Source organism: Phascolarctos cinereus, unplaced genomic scaffold (genome assembly GCF_003287225.1).
Source record: "Phascolarctos cinereus isolate Bilbo 61053 unplaced genomic scaffold, phaCin_HiC Scaffold_4;HRSCAF=312, whole genome shotgun sequence".
NCBI classification, from domain to species: Eukaryota; Metazoa; Chordata; class Mammalia; order Diprotodontia; family Phascolarctidae; genus Phascolarctos; species Phascolarctos cinereus.
In genome coordinates this window covers 658692781-658711519 of record NW_027555847.1, presented here as the reverse complement: position 1 = coordinate 658711519, position 18739 = coordinate 658692781, and the positions used below count along the sequence as shown (strand labels likewise).

At 41.9% G+C, this 18739-nt stretch overlaps 1 protein-coding gene across 2 annotated transcripts in view; it reads right to left on the bottom strand.

Annotated features, from left to right (window-relative positions):
* Window positions 1-2402: 2402 nt before the first annotated feature.
* LDLR (low density lipoprotein receptor) overlaps window positions 2403-18739 on the bottom strand; it is a 37252-nt gene continuing 20915 nt past the window's right edge. The window contains exons 8-18 of one of the 2 annotated variants that reach the window (XM_020994875.2): window positions 16241-16366; window positions 14696-14867; window positions 14291-14518; window positions 11626-11744; window positions 10001-10140; window positions 8657-8798; window positions 8198-8350; window positions 7705-7875; window positions 6926-7006; window positions 5669-5826; window positions 2403-4299 (exon numbers count right to left, since the gene is read on the bottom strand). In XM_020994875.2, coding sequence (XP_020850534.1) covers window positions 4264-4299; window positions 5669-5826; window positions 6926-7006; window positions 7705-7875; window positions 8198-8350; window positions 8657-8798; window positions 10001-10140; window positions 11626-11744; window positions 14291-14518; window positions 14696-14867; window positions 16241-16366 — 1526 coding nt within the window. In that variant the 3' untranslated portion in view covers window positions 2403-4263. The remainder of the gene's footprint in view (window positions 4300-5668; window positions 5827-6925; window positions 7007-7704; window positions 7876-8197; window positions 8351-8656; window positions 8799-10000; window positions 10141-11625; window positions 11745-14290; window positions 14519-14695; window positions 14868-16240; window positions 16367-18739) is intronic. The other variant, XM_020994877.2, reaches the window with a different exon arrangement.

The window sequence follows — 18739 nt, the reverse complement described above, 5'->3', positions numbered from 1 at the left end:
AGAGTAGCAAAAAATAAAAATTTACAACAGAGAGAAAATAATTTAAAAAGTAGTGACTCCCATGAAGGAATGTCTGGCTCCTTGGGAGGCTGAGGCTGGTGTTGATGGTGGTGGTATTTTTGGAGGGGCAAGTACCCCCTGATTCATTCCATCTATCTCTTGGCAAACTAACACAGATGGCTCCAGGACGTGGGGAGAGAGAGGGTTTTAAGGATAGAGCCAAAAGCCAAGCTGTGCTTTTTCCTTGGCTGATCTGCCCCACCCTGGAATGCCTACTCTCTGGTGCTATTCCAGGGCATGGTGACAGAGGAGTGAACATTACTCAGGGGATTAAAGGGGATGTGTTTGCCCCTATATATAGTCTGTTCTTTGAAGAGAGAATCCAGGGTGGTGGGTAATGTCTTTGGAGGACCTGGTATGGAAAACTCAACTCCGTTTAATCATAGTGTCAGACATATAGGCAGTCCCTTTCTTAGGTCTACCACCTTCTTTTAAAAATACATACTTTTTTATTTTTTTGTCTCTTTCTCCTACTGTCCCCTCTCCTCCCCCCAAAAAAAATCTTCATAAACAAATACACATAAATCCAGCAAAACAAATTCCCATGTAGGCCACTTCCAAAAATAAAATGCATTCTGCATTTTAAATCTGTCATTTCCCTGGCAAGAGGTAAGTAGCATGCTTCATCTTCAGTTCTCTGAACTTGGGTCTACCACCTTCTCATCCTCTTCCCCCACTCCCAAACATATAAGCTGGTTCAAAGCAGGTAAGCTAGTCCCACCCCCAACAGCTCTTACTAGACCTCCATTTCTGAGGCCCCTGCTGGCCAAGAGGCTGAGGTGGGAGACTGCTTCCAACACTTCTTACTTCTGGAAGTCCTGCCCTAGGTCAGAGCTGGCACACAAGTAGAAGCTGGTTCCCATTTGGCCGGTCCTTCAGGCTCGAGATCACTCACATGGCTTCTTAAAACTTTACATCATCTTTTATGCCAGTTGCATTACAACCTTCAATCCTTGGATTCTCATCTGGGCTTCTTCCATCTGAGATAAGGACAGACCAAGAACTGAGTAACCATTCTGGCCCATAGCCTGACCCAGAAAGAGGCACAAGAAGCTGAACAGCTAAACCCAAGTAGGTCCCGAACAGGTCAAGTCAGCTTCCGTTTACACTCCCTGTTCTTCTTGCCAAGAACAAAATAAGTAGCCTCAAACATCACTTCTTCCCCTTCTCCATGGCTGAAGGCAGTTCTCTGTTTCTATCATTACTCACAAGAATAATCAAGTTTTCTTAGAAACCACTCTTACTTTATTAAGATAATCTTACATTTCACCAGAGGCTGATAATTAGGTAGATCATGCACCCATTGAGGGCTGGGGTAGGGAAAGCTCAAGATGGTTGGTGTCCAAGAGTCCAAGAGGATTAGAATAACAAAAGACCTCACTTAGGTGAGAAAAAAAACAACAGGTTGATACAACCACCATCCCTTTCAAAACTGAGAGGATTAGGGGCAGCTAGGTGGCATAGTGGATAGACCACTGGCCCTGGGGTCAGGAGGACCTGAGTTCAAATCCAGCCTCAGACCAAACACTTGACTTACTAGCTGTGTGACCCTGGCAAGTCACCTAACCCCAATTGTCTAAAAGTTTAAAAAAAATAATTGAGAGGATTAGACATGGAACAGGATTTCCGTTCCAAGGTTCAAATTCTAAATTTTTGATAGCCTTTGAAGAATCACCACCAATGGGCACCCAAGCAAGAGCAGTACTATCACAGAGGTAAGAAAGGCTTTGGCATTGGATGGTCAGCTATGGAGCAACAGCCCCCTGCTGGGCAGGTGTGTAGCAACTGCGCCATAGCGAAGTGGGGTTGGGCAGCCTCTGTAGATAAAGAAGCAGGTGGGGTTTTCTGCTTCAGTACAGAAGAGGGATGGCTCACTCTTCTCATAGATGCTGCTATGTTCTCCTGGAGGACTCCCGTGGACAAATGAAAGAAAGGTAGGGATTGAGTGGAAGAGGAAACACACATTAACTTAAAACTTTGTACTTCAGAAATTTAATTGATCACAATAAGACAATCAGGCTACAAAAACATTTTGTACATACAGTTGTTTAAAGAGTCTGACACCCACCTATTCCAAAGGTGATCAGTGTTTCATGTGTGTGTGCAAATGTCATTTCTCCAGGAAGCATCAGCCACAGTGGTGCAAATGTCATCTTTAGATATAGGATGAGGAAAGACCCAGAAAAAAAAAATCAACCCAGACATAGAGGGTGCCCCATGAAGTTAAAAAAATAAATAAAGTGATTTTAAAAAAATGAGTGAGTGGTCTTACCCAAATATACAAAGAATACACAAAAAGACATATTGTGTGCAAAAAAAAAACCAAAACCACACAAATAACCTACTGACTGTACATGATTTTATTTACAGGCTTCAGAATGTCTTTCACAGCTTCTGGCAATAGAGGGTTGTAGTGCTTTACATCTTTCTCTACTCTGGTCTTTATGTCCTGTTCACTCCCACTTCCTTTAGACCCTGAAAAGAATGGGTGGGGGTGAGGGGAGAACAAATATTCACCAATCAGGAAGGACGGCAGTTTGCCTGGCTCTCTCCAGTGTTCAGTTCAACAACAAATGTTTATTCAGGGCCCATGAAGTGCAAGGCAGACAGTCCGATGGCTGGATGCTGCTGTTCTTTCCAAAAGGAAAATATAGAGCTGAGCCCAGCATAAGGATCACCAGTCCTGTGCAAGCATTCTGGGCAGAGGGCACTGATTTGAGCTGTACTGAGACAGCGCATCTCCCTAAGTGAAGTAAAGTATTCAATTGTGCGGTCTAGAAGGATTCATAAGAAACACGAGGGGAGCAGACTTTTCAAATAGCCCATTAGATGTGAGCTAGAAAGATAATGGATGGCAATTCTAAACTGTATTTTAAGCAATGAAGTCCTGGCTTAGGTTTCCTGACCAATTCTTCCATTTGGACAGACTCAGAAGAACACACACACACACACACACACACACACCACACACACACACACACACACCCCTTCTCACTTGCTGAACAGTATACAAAACATAGCAAATTCACAAATACAATGAAATCTTTTGTTTGCAATTTGCAACTGTTCATCCTGGCCAAGCTCTCATTATTAGTCAAAATAATATATACAAAAGAAAACAGTGCAAAATCATAATAAAAATATAAAATTTACAAATATACAACCCTGAACTGAAAAAGTGCAAGAAAAAAAAAAGAGATACAAAATTCACCCATGAAAAGGAAGAGGGGTGAGAAGGAGGGAAGCATTGGGGTGGGGGAGGAAAAACAACAAAAAACGTCCTATAATGGCAGACTACGAACTCTCAGGACCAAAGTGCCCTAGCTGGAGTTCAGTGGAAAGTGTCTAGTACATTGTGGTATGTTATAGGATGAGTGATGGCAGAAGCTACTGTAAATGAGTGGTTAAGTGATTGAGGTTAGGCTAGTTTTAGCTCAAGCTAACCCCACGTTTGATTACTAGTTATCTCTGAGGCAACTTAATGGCTTAAAAGAAGAGCACAGATGTGCTTGGGAGAGGCCAAGTTTGGGATTAATTGGGAGGGTGGGTATCAGGACAGGTTGTCTACCAAGAACTCCAAGGTAGAAGTAAACACTTTCACTCCTGAGATAAAGGGAGTGGGGAAAGGATGGGGTGCAGCACCTGACCAGGAGTAGCACCTGCTTCCATCTGGAAGCCACTGTGCTTTCGTGCAGTCCCCAAGTCTTCATATAACTGCATTCCTCATCTTTACTCCTCTATCCAAAAGACTGTGGTAGAAGAAGCACCCAAATCCCACCAGAGAAATATTGCCTTACATCCAGAGAATCATCTCCTTGTTTCCTGTTTTTCTTCTCCTTCACATGTAAGGGAAATTACCAACAAAACCCATCATTCATGGGACCCCATCAAAAGCTTGACTGCCTTGCCTCCAAGACGAATAAATATATAAAACAAAAACTCCAAGCAGACAGTCAGCTTAGCCCAGGCACCACCACCAAAGACCATTCCTCTGGGGGTGAGTGAAGGTGGCGGCTTTTTTTTGTCTTTTGTTTTCCTTTCTCTTCTTTAGATGGGACGACATCAGTTAGGTCCCTTGGGAAGTAGCAGCAGTGGCTGCCCTGGGAAGTGAGCAGTTGATAAAGGAACTGGGAAAGAAAAGGCATTTTCCTCCCATAAATAAGCAGCAACTTTTGGTTAAGAGGCACTTCTTGTGGCAGCTGTTCACGCAATGTCATCTTCCAGGCTCACTATCTGTCTCTGTAAACACAAAAAGGAGAGTTTAGGAATGGCCATGTTGTTTCTTCTATTCAGTTGTCAAAACACCCCCTCTGAAGGCTTCTCACACCAGAACAGGTGAGGAAGTTTGGCTCTGATACCAAAAATGATCCGTAATGAAGCAGCACAGTATGGGGGGAAAGGCACCCAAAAGCCCTGCACCTGTCACAACTCATTCTGTGACCTTGGACAAATCAATTACCCTCCTTTCAAGGAAGGGAAGGGAAAGAAGAAAACAGGCATTTATTCAGCATCTCCTATGTGCCAGGCACTGTTCTAAGCACGTTATGAATATCTCATTTGATCCTCACAACAACCCTTAAAAGTAAGTGCTCTGATTATCCCCATTTTAGAGCTAAGGTTACAGGACGTGTCCATGTTTGTACATGTTTACACACTGAGGCTAGATTTGAACTCAGATCTTCCTGACTCCAGGCCCATTCTTCTATCCATTGCATCACCTGGCTGCTTTCAAACTGAAGGAGTTGCACGTGTAAAAAAAAAAATTATAAAAACTGTTCTTGTAATAGCAAAAAAAAAAAAAACCAAGAAAGAAAAAGAAAAGAAACTAGGTGCTGTCCATCAAGTGGGGAAAGGCTAAATAAATTATGGTATATAAATGTAATGTGCCATCAGAAATGATAATGAAATAGTTTCAGAAAAACCTGTTAAGACTAGTATGAACTGATGCAGAGGAAAGTAAGCATGTATTGAGACAGCACATCTCCAGAACAATTTATACAATAACAACACTATAAAAATAAACAACTTTGAATGACCTAAGAACCGATCAATTTAATGACTAACTATGATTGCAAAAGGACTAACAATGAAGCACGCCACCTACCTCCAGACAGAGAGGTAAGGATGGACTCAGGGTGCAGAATTAGACAAACATTTTTGGACATGGCCAATGTAGAAATTTGTTTTGCCTGATTGTGCATATTTGTTACACAGGTTTTTTCACCTTTTTTTTTTTGGCCAGATAATGGGGTTAAGTGCCTTGCCCAGGGTCACACAGCTAGTAAGTGTTATATATCTGAGGCCAGATTTGAACTCAGGTCCTCCTGAATCCAGGGCCGGTGCTCTATCCACTGCGCCACCATTTTAAAATGGGAGTGGAGAGGAGGGGAGAAAAACCAAGTTTTGCTCATTAAAAAATATATGTGCAATAAAAAATTGTAAAGAGTTAGTCAAAACAATCTCTGTAGTCCCCTCCAGCTCTTAAAGTCTTTGAACTACACCACAGATGCCCCCATGGGGAAGTCATTTATCACAGGACCGGGCACACAGTGTGCACTCAATGAATATTTGTCAGATGAGTGACTAAAGGAGAAAACATGCCGCGTACCGAGGGGTATGTGTAGCCATCTTGACTCCTGCAGATGTGAACTTCATCTTCTGTTGTCTTTTGATAGACGGGATTATCAAAGTTTATACTGTTGATATTCCTGAGTCGCCAGTTCTTCCATAGCCAGTATGCTCCAAAGCAAAGCAAAGTGATCAAAACTGAAGAAAGGCAAAGAAAAGTACAATGGAATATAAGTTGCTTGAGGGCAGGAACTATTTTCCATTTTGTCTTTGTCTCCCTGGAGCCTAGCACAATCCCTAGTACTTAGTAAATACTGCAGCATCATATGGAATTATCTTTTAAAAGTCACTAAACTGTGCATACCCTTTGACATAGGGACACTCCTACTAGGCATATATCCCACAAAGGTCAGAGGACAGAGGAAAAGATCTCATATATGCAAAAAATATTAGAGCAGTGGGTTTTTTTAGTTACAACAAAGAACTAGAAGGAAAGTGAGTATATATCAGTTGGGGAAGGCTGAACATATTGTAGAGAAATATGAACGGAAAATTACCATAAGAAATTATGAATATGAAGAAATCTGAGAAATTTGGTAAGATATGTATGAACTGATACATAGCAAAGATGCCTAGCAGAACCAGGAGATCAGTTTACATGATGATACAGATGATACAAAAAAGAGACTCTGAAAGACTGGAGAACTGTGATCAAGACTGACTAACCAAGGTTTCAGGGGACTGATGGTGAAACGAGTGTCCTGCTTCTTGGACTACAGATAAAGACTGAGACGTACATTTTGAGACACAGCCAATGTACTGATCTGTTTTGTTTGGATGTACTAACTAGTCACAAGAAAGTCCCAGAGATGAAGTGAAGGCAACTAAACTTCTCTGCTTAAAAATCCTCATTGGCTTCCTACTGCCCCCCAAGTAAAGTTTTAACTCCTCAGAGCTCTCTAAGCTTGACACCACCCTAGTCTCATGTTACTCCACTTTACGCTCCATCCATACTAGGCTATTTGGTGTCCCTCTAATGTTCCATGTACTTTCCTACCTCTATGCCTTTGCTTACATAAATGCCTCCCAATTTCTATTCACCTGTTGAATACTGTATCCGTTCATTAAAGTCCAATTCAAATGCTATTTCCTCCCCAAAAGCTAACTTAGTGTATACTAAATAAAAATTTGTTGATGTATTAATGAAATACAGACTTTGCTTCATGGAGTTGGAAGAAGGGTTAAAAAAATGTTCTGAGAAGAGGGCGTCTATCCCAGCAGGATATCTGCATCTTACCTATTGGTAAAACAATGACCACAGCTGTGGATCCACCTTGATGCTCCTGACCATCTTTCATACCCAGTGGATTATGAACTGCTGAGGAGGAAACACAAAAGTAAGCCACGTTCAAAAGGAGGAAGATGAAAAAAAAAACCCAAAATAGCATAATTAGTTTACGAAGGTTAAGACTTGGAAGAACAAACTATACTATCATGCTTCTTTTAGAAATTAAATGACCTCACTCCCATCTACTGAGAAAAAGTAGACTTTTAAGTCCTCAAACTAACTCCATCAAGCTTAATTACCTTGTTGGGAAAAGTGGCCAATCTATAGGGACAGCATGGCACAGGAGAGGGAGTGCTGGGGCTAAGGATCAGGAAGACCCAAGTTAAAATCACACCTATCATATGAGGTGTGTAAAGTTGGGCAAGTTCACACAATTACTATCAATCAATAAACGTTTATTAAGCACCTACTGTGTGCCAGGCACTGGGCTAAGTGCTGTGTCCCATGCAACTCTCCAGGATTTATCTACTGTTCATAAGATCTTTTAACACCATAAAGGAAAGTGGACCATTAGGAATGTTTGGACTGGGTGACCTCTCAGTTTCCCTTTCTCTCTCAGATTCTGTGATGCTCCTGTATCTCTGGCGAAGACTATGAAAAGGAATTCCATGCAAGGAGATCTCATTCATTTTTTAATTGTCAGGGTAACCTAACGGAAGATTAGCTCAATGTAAAGTCTTTCACATTGTAAAGGCACTCATGATCCTACTGGACAACCTGAAATGTACCTTTTTGGGACATTGTAACCATTTCTGCTGTTGTGAGGTAAGGAGTGCCATGTTTGGGGGTCTGCTTCTGTGTTGTTACAGTTGTTACTAATCGGGTAAGAGTGGTCGTTTCAGAATGAGGCTCCTTTGTCGTGCTGGTCACGGTAGAAGTAACAGGTACAACAATCGCTTCTGTAAGAATAGAAAAGTCCGAAGGATCAACAAGATTCTAGTAACACAATTCTGTTAACACAAGACCAACACAGAGCTTCCTTGAAATTCGATGCAGATCCTGGGTTCATTAAATGCCAAGGACTGTGGTCTCCAGCATAAATATTGTAATTGGAACTTAGGCAGAAAGGGGAGACCTGAAGCAGAATAGCAAAGGCATAATGGAACCTCAGAGCTTATTGCTAAGACAAGAGGAAGCTGTTCATCCAGTGAAAATGCAGCCTGGGTAGGCTTAACAGTCCCCTTGAAAGGCTGGTGGCCAAGGATTCCTGAAGCCTCTTACCTGTGGTACACCTTCGCATATCTGCAGCCAGGTACATGCCATCAGGACAGGCACAAGTGTATTTGGGGGAGTGAGAGCTGATTTGTGGAGCTGGAAGGCACAGATACTGGCAGCCACCATTGGGGAGAGAAGTCTTTTCACACCAGTTCACCCCTGAAAGGCCGGGAAACACAGAGGTGAACACCCACCAATTCACAAACATTCACATTGAGCACTCTCTACACACCCTTACACACAGCATTGCGCAACGCACAGGCGGCACAAAGACAAAAACCAAAGCAGTCTCTTGCTATCATGGAGCTCACATGCTTCTCGGAAGAGACACGTCTAGCACCATGAACAAGTGAAAATGGAAGAATAATGCACTTCCAAAGGAGAACAGCAAGCTAAGTCAAGAAACAGAAACGCAAAGGAAGAGTTTCAAGATGCCACGAAAGCCCATAAAAGTCCGTCTAGTACCTGTAGGCTGGGTGAGGTTGTGATAGAGAACAATGTCCTCCGGGGACAACAGATCTTCTGCCACCAAAATGATGTCAGAGCCTGTGAGGCGATTCGCACTGAAAATGGCTTCATTCATAATATCTGTCCAGAAGACCTTATCCTAAGGGGCCATTGAAGAAAAACAGATCCTCTTAACCAATAGGTTTTCTCCAACACCCATGAAGTCTCTATAAAGCCCAAATCTCTCTGCCCCTTAGGCAGGCACAGTTATGCAGATGTACATGCATGCCTACACAGCAGGCTGTCAGGTAAGGTCAGGCCCCTCACCTCCACAGGATGGCTTCCTTTTGTTAAGAGCATGAATAGTAGAACCCATGAACCACTGAGACTAACAGGAGGAGCAGTTAGTGGTGCAGGGGATACAGCACCAGCCCTGGAGTCAGGAGGACCTGAGTCCAAATCCAGCCTCAGACACTTGACACTTATCAGTTGTGTGACCCTGGGAAAGTCACTTAACCCCACTTGCCTCATTCCTCTCCCTACCCCCCCCTCCAAAAAAAGGACAGGAGAAATCCTAAGGACTGGACCTCCCTTCCCTCTGATCTCTCACAAATAAAAATTATATCTGAGCAAGGTCATAGAATCAAAGGATTATAGACCTAGGAGGATTATAGATGGAGGCCATCTTGTCTAACCTCACTTATTTTAGGGATGAGGAAACTGAGGTCCAGATTATGTGACTTGCCCAAAGTCATACCAGTGGTAGTAATAATACTACCAGCTAGTATTTTCTATAACACTTCAGTACATATGATCTCAGCTGATGCCCACAACGACCTTATGACATAGATAGAAGCTATATTATTATCTGCATTTTATAGCTGGGAAAAACCAATGCTGAGAGTGGTTAAATGACTTGGCCAAGGTCACAGAGTCAATAACTATTTGAAGAAGAATTCAAACTCAGATCATCCTGATTCCAAGTCTAGCGCTTTATTAGGTCAGATCAATGGTGGTAGAATTCGAATCCTGGTCCTTTGACCCCAGAGTTAATGTTCTTTCCACTATACAGTTCATTTTCCTCTAAGACAAGGGGTTTAACCCAGAAAAAATAGGAAGAGGTGACACATTTTGCAAATAATTTAAATGGAAAAAATAATTAGAGGGATGGAGAGAAAGGGGGAGGGAAGTTTATTTAAAATTCCAGTGTGAAACATCCCTTGCCAAATCCCTGCAATAAAGCTTATTCCTTTTCATAATTAAGCATCCAGAGCAAACCCTGTTTCCTGAAAAGAGATTTGCTTATAAGCAAAATGAGCCCCTCCCCTTTGCATTTTCTACCTAATTGCCTCAAAGCCTCACCTCAAAGATTGCCAAGGAGAATGGGTGTGCAAGCTTGTTTTCATCCTCTAACACAGTTCTCCTATTTCCACCATTGACATCTACACTGGAGATGGAGTGGAGTTTGGAGTCAACCCAGTAGACACGATCACTGGAAAGATCTACAAACAAGACAGGGATAAGGTAAGGGCAGCTGTAGACACTGGCGCTCCTGGCCTCTCAAACATTAGAACTGCTTGGCAATTAGCTGCCTTGAAGAAGCTCCTGCTTTCTCTCTCCCATCACTAGCTTCAGAAATGCAGGATTTCATCAGTGAGGGTATTATGTTCCCTGCTACCAATTCAGATCATTATAGTCTCTCCTTGTCTTAGCAGATCATCTTCATGAGTGGTTCAAAATATACAATTGCTTGGTGGTGGTCAGCCTTCTGGGAAGCAGAAGTCTGAGGCCCGAGCCTGACTGGACCTGCAGTTTATGTTCTACAGGCATAGCCTTCAAGAATCCAGGGTCACTTTCATGACACAATCAGGAATCAGGAGAGAACGTTAATGAAGGTCATGAGGTTACTCTTATGTTAAAGATATCCACATGGACAGCTGTGGAAGCAGCTGCTAAGGGGTGAGATGTATTACAGAAAATGTAGTTGTCGTATGCCTCTGCATTTTGTTCATTTTTAGAAAAAAATACAAAATCTAAATATTTGTGAAATTTTCCTGCAATTTGTATATTGTGTTAAAAGCGGGAAAGAGTTTTGTTTTTTCGGGTTTTTTTTTATTTGTTTGTTTGTTTGTTTGTTTGTTTTTTAAGGTTCCACTATCTTCCTCTTAGCAGTAGAGGGGTGGAGAACTAGGAATATGCAATAGTGCACTTATGTTAGATGTGGTCATTGAATTGCCTGGTTTAGCTTAAATGTTCTTTGTTACAAAGCAAAGCTGAATGCAGGGGTAGTAGGGAGGCCTTAAGGGGAAATGAGTGCTGATTTTAAAAAGGTAACATCAGTTTCTTAACCATAATAGGGGGTAATAAATAAGAAGACCCCTTCTCCACTTCTTTGCAGAGGACCAGGACCATAGGTAAGGAAAGTGGCATATAATGGCAGATGTTTTCAACGTGCTGGTTAAGTTTGTTTTTTTAACTTTTTCTTTTATTCTTTGCAATAAGGAATGGCTTCCTGGGAGGGGAAAGGAGAACAGGCACAACGGGAAATGAAAGTGATGTAAAAACAAAATATATCCCAAAGAGCATTTCATTTTTTAAAATGGGGTAATAGCACTGACCTCACAGGGTCATCATGAGGATTAAATGAGGAAATGTATGTTGCCTACTTTGCAAATTTTAAAGCACTACATAAATGTTGGCTATTATTATAGCATTTTTAGTTCTACAAAAATTATTACATAAAGTTAAAAGAAAAAAGGAAACAATAAAACCTAAGGAAATAATAATCAGATCTGGGGGCTTGAAGTGGAGTAATACTGAAGCACTTTGCATTTTATCATTATCCTTCTGTTTATTCCCAGACAACACCTATCTCACTAAGAGATCCCTTGGTACTGAGCCAGAGGTATTTACTTTTTGGCATCGTATTGGCAGAAGAGGATTGCCTTTTCTGACCAACGCACATTTCCTCACTCAGCACAACATACCAAGAGTGATTCCATTGGGCCACAGTATATCTTCGGTCACCAGGGGGAAGCTGTCAACTCCATTCAGACCACCTTTCCCAATCTTGGCAGGAGTTCCCCAGTCTGTCCAATACATGAAGCTGAGGGAGAGGAGGGAAAAAAGGGTAGACGTGAATAGAGAATCAAGCATTTCAGAATTAAAAGAGAGGTAGTGGGCCATCTGGTCTAACCTATGTCTGATAAGAATCCCTTCTACCACACACCCAGCAAACTTTGCTTGAGGGCCCCTAATGGGGGGTAACTGTCCACCTCTGGCAGTAGCCCATTCCATTTTGGAAGAGCATTAAATCACATGGCATAGTAGCATTATAGATTTCAGAGCTAGAAGGGAAGTTAACATTCAGAGAGGAATTTAACTCTCAACCAGTACATAAATCCCTCTATGAAAATTAAGAAGCTTTTCTTCACAATAAGCCTGAATCTGTCTTTTTGCAATAAACAGACACCACAATCCTCTCATATCTACCTTCTGGAGGCAAACAGAACAAGCCTCATCTCTCTTTATGCATTAATCCTTCAATTGCTTGAAGACAGCTATCATGTCTACCAAGTCTTATCTTCTTAGAGTAAATATCCCTACTTCCTTCAACAGATTCTCCTGTAGCAAGAGCCAGCATGAAGGCCTCATTCACTAGAGAGAGATGGCATGACATCTACCTTTAATGGCCAATCTACAACTCATTAATGATTCTGAAAACTGCAAAGTGGGAAGTAGGAGGTGGGATATTGTTAATATTTACTCTACTGCTCTTGTACCCTGCAGGTATTCCTGCTGTTCTGCTCTATACAGAGCAACATGTAGGACTCAACCTTTAGAGCAAGGTACCATCCTGCCTTTGCCTGAACATTTCCAGGGGCAAAACTTCCCACCTCCCAACATAGCTCATTCCATTGTTTGAAAATTCTTCCTTAAAACAAAACTGAAATCTGCCTCCCTGCAACTAATGCTTTGACCTTCAATGATCTGACCTAAAGAGCCGTACAGAACAAGAAGGGTACACCCTCCTTCCACAACAGCCCTTAAAGTATTTAATGAGAGCAGTCATGCTCCCCTAAGTCTTTTCTTCCCCAAGCTATTCAGCCCTAGTCCCTTCAACTCTCCCTCATATTGACATGAAATCCATCCGGATACCCTGGAAGCATCCTTCTAGCATCCTTCTTCTAGATATGCCCTAACTAGGTCAACATTGTTAAAAGGTGGTACTAGGAGACAGCTAGGTGGTGCAGTGGATAGAGCACCGGCCCTGAAATCAGGAGGACCTGAGTTCAAATCCGGCCTCAGACCAAACATTTGACACTTACTAGCTATGTGACCCTGGGCAAGTCACTTAGCCCCAATTGCCTAAAAAAACCCAAACAAAACAAAACAAAAAAACAAAAAAAGTGGTATTAGGAATGAATCCAATTCTCCAAATGTGGTTGGACCCAGTACTGAGTACAGTAAGACCATTATTAGTGATGACTGGCCATCTCCACACCCTGCTATCTCCACTTCAGCCATCATCCCCACACCTCCTTCCCAGGGGAACCTTAAACTCTGACCCTGGAACCACCCTGGGCTCTGATATTTGAGTTTTCACTCCATTTTGTCCAGAAATGGGACTCCAAGGGGGCAGCTAGGTGGCGCAGTGGATAGAGCACCGGCCCTGAAGTCAGGAGTACTTGAGTTCAAATCCGGCCTCAGACCAAACACTTAACACTTAGCTGCGTGACCCTGGGCAGCTCACTTAACCCCAGTTGACCCCCCCCAAAAAAAGTAAAACAGAAATGGGACTCCACACCACTTCCTAGCCATCTCCATGACACACTACCATGCCTCGTTCCTCTTTATGTGATGTCTTCCCTCAGAAAGTGGAAGCTTCTTGAGATCGAGAACTCTCTTGCTTGCTTGTATTTATCCAATATTTAGCATAGTATCCTTGTTCATGGTAAGAGCCTAATAAACACGCTATCTTTCTATGACCAGGACACTACACTTGTGTTAGTACATCCTAAGATCACTCCAGTTTGGGGGGGATTTTTTTAGAGGGGGACTTTAAACAGTGGCATCAAATTTGCTTCACGCTGAGCTTGAGGCCAACTGAAAACTCCAGATATTTTTCATATGAACAGTTATCAAACCAGGTCTCCCTCATCCTATATTTGTGTAAATGATTTTTCAAACTTAAAGGAAAGAAAGACTACATAACTCCCACCGACTGGATGGCTCATTTACATAACACAACAGAAGCCAAGGCAGCCTGGGCAGGGATCCTGGCTCTGCTACTGATTGTCTCTGTGGCTTTGAGCCAAGCACTAAATCTCTCTGGGCTTCGCCTTACTTATCTGTTAAAACAAAGCAGACTGGATACTCTTTAAGGCTCCTGCTTTTAAATCCTATGCTCCTAAAAAGGAACCTCCCAAGAGTCGGGCTACTTCTTGTGTGCTTCTCAGGTTCCCATGGTGTCATGTCCCTAAGAAGACATTGGTCCTTCTCAGATGATACAACCCCCACAACTTACTTGGTAAAAGGCTAGCTTTTGCTTTCCAGGGGCAATGTTTTGCCTCCAGTAAAACTGCATTAACTATGAATTTCCCTCACCCTAATACCCCCACAGTGCATCATGTCACATTTAGAAATACATACCCATGAACTGGGTCTACCACAATGGCCCGGGGTTTAGCGCCTTCCTGCTTAAATAATGTCTTCCTCTTGGTGCCCTTAGTATTGGCCACAGAAATGGTACCAAGGACAGAGTCTGTCCAGTAGAGATTCCCATGAATCCAGTCAACTGCAATGCCATCTGGAGCCTGGATATCCCCACTGATCACAGTGTCATGAGTAGAAAAACTGTGGGCACTGTCAATTTCAGAGCTAGAACAAAACAAACGGATCAAAGGAATTAGGCAAATATACTAATTCCTTCTTCACCTCATGGCCTTTGGGCTTAGCTAGTGAGGAAATCTGGGAGGTCAGGGGAAGTTACCAAACCTATGTAACCACTGAAATGTAATTTTTTAAAAACCCATATAAAATTCAATTTTCTTTTACCTATAGATTTTCTTCTGTGACAGGTCAGACCAGTAGATCTTATTACTGGCAACCTCCATGTCCAAGGCTACTACATTCTTCAGGTTTGGAATGAGGCTGACGTATTCACTTCGGTCCAAAGTCATCTTCCTCACTTCGTGGCGGTTGGTGAAAAAGAGGTAGGCAATGGTGCCTAGGACATAAGGGGAAGCAGCTCAGCTTGAGAAGATGGCACTTGGGACTCCCCAAAAACTCCCACAAAACTGACTCAAAAATTCTATACGGGGGCAGCTAGGTGGCACAGTGGTTAGAGAACTGGCCCTGAAGTCAGGAGTACCTGAGTACAAATCCAACCTCAGACCAAATACTTGATATGTACTAGCTGTGTGACCTTGGGTAAGTCACCTAACCCCAATTGCCTAAAACAAACAAAAAAAAATTCCACATGAAAATAAAGATACTTTCTATCTCGGTCTAATATCTGTGGGTAACAACTACTTCTGAGAATGAGTAAAACCCATTAGAGGAAAACTGACAACAAAACTCTGCAGATTCAGTATTTTGTTCCGTTTTAGAATCAGGAAAAGCAGAGAATGGAAAGAAATTTAAGGCAATGGTTCTCAACATCAATCATACTTAGCAATCTTATGTAGAGCAGGAAGGAAACCTCAGAGGTTACCTTAGTCTGACCCCCTCATTTTACAGATGGCTTTATCCAAGGTCACACAGCGAGTACACAGCAGGGTCAGGATTTGAACCCAGGTCTTCTGAGTGGCCTTACCCCATACACCACTCATTCTCAGTCAGCCTCTCCAATTTCAGAATTTCCTTACAGTAAGAAGCTATGAAGAACATTCCATTATTTTCTTGGTTAAGTTCCCAGAGCGAAAGATACCCCTGACAAGTGACCAGCAAGTGACTAGAGACATTTTCTGTTTCTTATATGTACCAGCAACTTTAGTAAATAACTTGCTACATAATCTTACAAGGGGATATTGTGTAACAAGAGCTGTTGGGCGGGAAATCTGAAGACATGGAATCTCTGGGCTACTCTAAGAATTACTATCTATATAAACTTGGGCAATGCACTTAAACCCTAAGAGTTCTGCTTTCCTTATCTGTAAGATAAGAATAATAACCTCTTCTTCCCTGCCTACTTTTCCCCTTTCCCCCAGTGGTTACAAGAGGACCAAGTAAGATAATGGACAGAGGAAGGCGCTTTGCAAACCACAAAAAATAAAATAAAATAAAATAAAAAATAAAATCCAAACTTAAGGAGTCACTGTTAAATGCTGAAACCCGCCTTATCTAAGTCAAGCTCCTGAGAACATGTTCAATCAGGTGCTCCTCATTAATTGCTCAACAGCTTTGAAGAGTTAGCATTCCTCCAAGCCTCACACTATTTTGATCTGTTGTTTCATTTGGAGTTTCTATGACAACGTTCAAGTGCTAAAAAGATTTTTTGTTTAACCAGTGCCATCAAAAAACGTTTCTCACTTGTTCCTCTGTTGTGTTATTTCCCTCCTGCTTCCCCTCCACTGAAAAGATCAAGAGGTCTGGGCTCACCAATGGCCTTGCACGTCTTAGTGATTGGGTCAGTTTGGTAGCCTTCATTACACTCGCACTTGTAACTTCCTGGAAGATTTACGCAAAATTGGCTGCAGGTGTCTGGGTTCTGGCATTCATCAATATCTGAGAATAAGCATAATAGTAATAATGAGAATGATAATAATAGTGGTAACAATAACTATAATGGCCAGTACTTATATAGTGCTTTAAAGTTTTAAAAGGACATTACAGGTATTATCTCATTCAATCTTCGTAACAAACCTGAGTTCTGGGGGAATAATTCCAGTGCTAGTGAAATTTTCAATTCAAACTTCTCAAGTTGGGATCATATCCTTGAAATAAAAGTTTTTAGCCAATGATGGAAAAGGGACAAGGACAGGAACTGGAGCTGTGATGTCAATCATTACAAAGGGTACTTCCAGGTGAGCAAACTCCTTCTTTCAACACAGATGGTTCTATTGTTATATGGCACAGCCAAATATGGAAATATGTTTTGCATGACTGCACATGTAAAATCTATAGCAAATTGCTTGCCTTCTCAAGGAGGGGGGAGGGGACGGAGAGAAGGAGAATTTGGAACTCAACAGTTTATAAAATGAATGTTAAAAATTGGTTTTACATGTAATTGAAAAAAAAATTTTTTTTTCAAAATGGCACAGCCAGTGTGATTCAGGGGAGAAACCTGAACTCAGGTCTTCCTGTCCTTAGAAAAGGACAATTGTAGCCATAACACCACACTACCTGTCAATGACACTGGGGGAGGGGAGGAACTTGACCTATGATTTCCGCATCAAGGAAACTCCTAGGTGAGGAGAATCCCTCTATCCATGCAAGTAGACAGTCCTCCAGAATTGCTAATAGCCCTGAGAGGTGAGATGAAGTCACCTGCCCAAAGATCCCACAGCCAGTATGTGTCAGGCCCATATTTGTTCAGTATCAGCCAAGAAGACTTGGTCTAAGTCTACCTGACTGCAAGGCCAGCTCTTCATCCACTACATTAAGTTGCCTCTCTATGAGGTATGCATGTGTCAAAAATATTTATTTTATGCAGTGATTTTTCCATTAAGAAAAGACAATTGAATTTCCTCTATCTTATTCTAAAATATCTCCTATCCTGGGTCCTCAAGCACTGAGGGAACTGCATTTACAATTCAGTCAAAGTGTTTCAAACCCAAAAGATTTCCCTAGATGAAGAGACTCATAGAACCTAAGATATAGAAAGGACTCAGAGGTGACTGACAGTCCAAGCCACATCTAAACAAGAACTACCCACCTCTACATCATCCCCAACAAGTGGTCATCCAGACTATTTTTGAACGGCCTCCAATGAGGAAGAAAATGATACCTCCCGAGGCACCCCATTTCGCTTCTGGACAACTTTAATTGTTAGGACATTTCCCTTATGTTAAACCAAAATTTGCTTCTTTAACTCAAACTCATTGCTCCAAGTTTTGCTCTGGAGGGCATAGGGAATAAATCTAATCCTTTTCCTATGGGACAGTCTTTCAAATACTTGAAAATAGCAGTCTTCTCTTCTCCAAGCTAAACACGCCCAGTTTCTTTACTCAACCTTTATGTTACGCAGCCCTCCAGTGTCCTGGTTTGCCCTCCTTCAGGTGTTCTCCAGATTATCAATGGCCTCCCTAAACTATGGTTCCTAGAACTGAACAGAGCATAACATCTTCAGTGGCCTGGATATTATGTATCTCCTAATGTTGCTTAAGATTACATTAGCTGTTAGGGGCAGCTGGGCAGTGCAGCAGATAGAGCACCAGCCCTGGAGTCAGAAGGACCTGAGTTCAAATCCGGCCTCAGACCAACCACTTGACACTTACGAGCTGTGTGACCCTGGGCAAGTCACTTAACCCCAATTGCCAAAATATTAAAAAAAAAAAAGATTACATTAGCCGTTGACTTATTCTGAGTTCTCAGCTCATCTGAAAAACCCCAAATCTCTTGCTGATGAACTGCTGTTTAACTTCACCAACCCAACTTGAGAAGTTGGTTTTTGGATCCCAGATGTAAGACTTTACATTTATCACTATTAAATGTTATTTTATATAAGGTTCTGTCCCATCAAGTGTTTTAGTCCCATCAATTTTTTTTCTTTAATCCTAATGCTATTATCAAGTCCACAACCTTTCCAGCTTTGTATCATCTTTCAGTACTAGTGACATTTTGATAAGTAGCCTATCCAAGACACTGATAATAACATTAAACAGCATAAAGACCATTCAGTCAATAAGCATTTATTAACACCTACTATGTGCCAGGCACTGTGCTAAGCACTTTAAAATTATGATCTCATTTGATCCTCACAATTCTGGGACGTAGGCGCTATAATTATACCCATTTTACAGATAAGGAAACTGAAGCTTATGTGGTTTTTCCCAACTTATGCATTCCTAGGATCATCGATATAGAACTGGAAGAGATCTTAGAGGCTGTCATCCAACCTCCTCATTTAACAGATAAACCGAGGTACAGAAGTTAAAT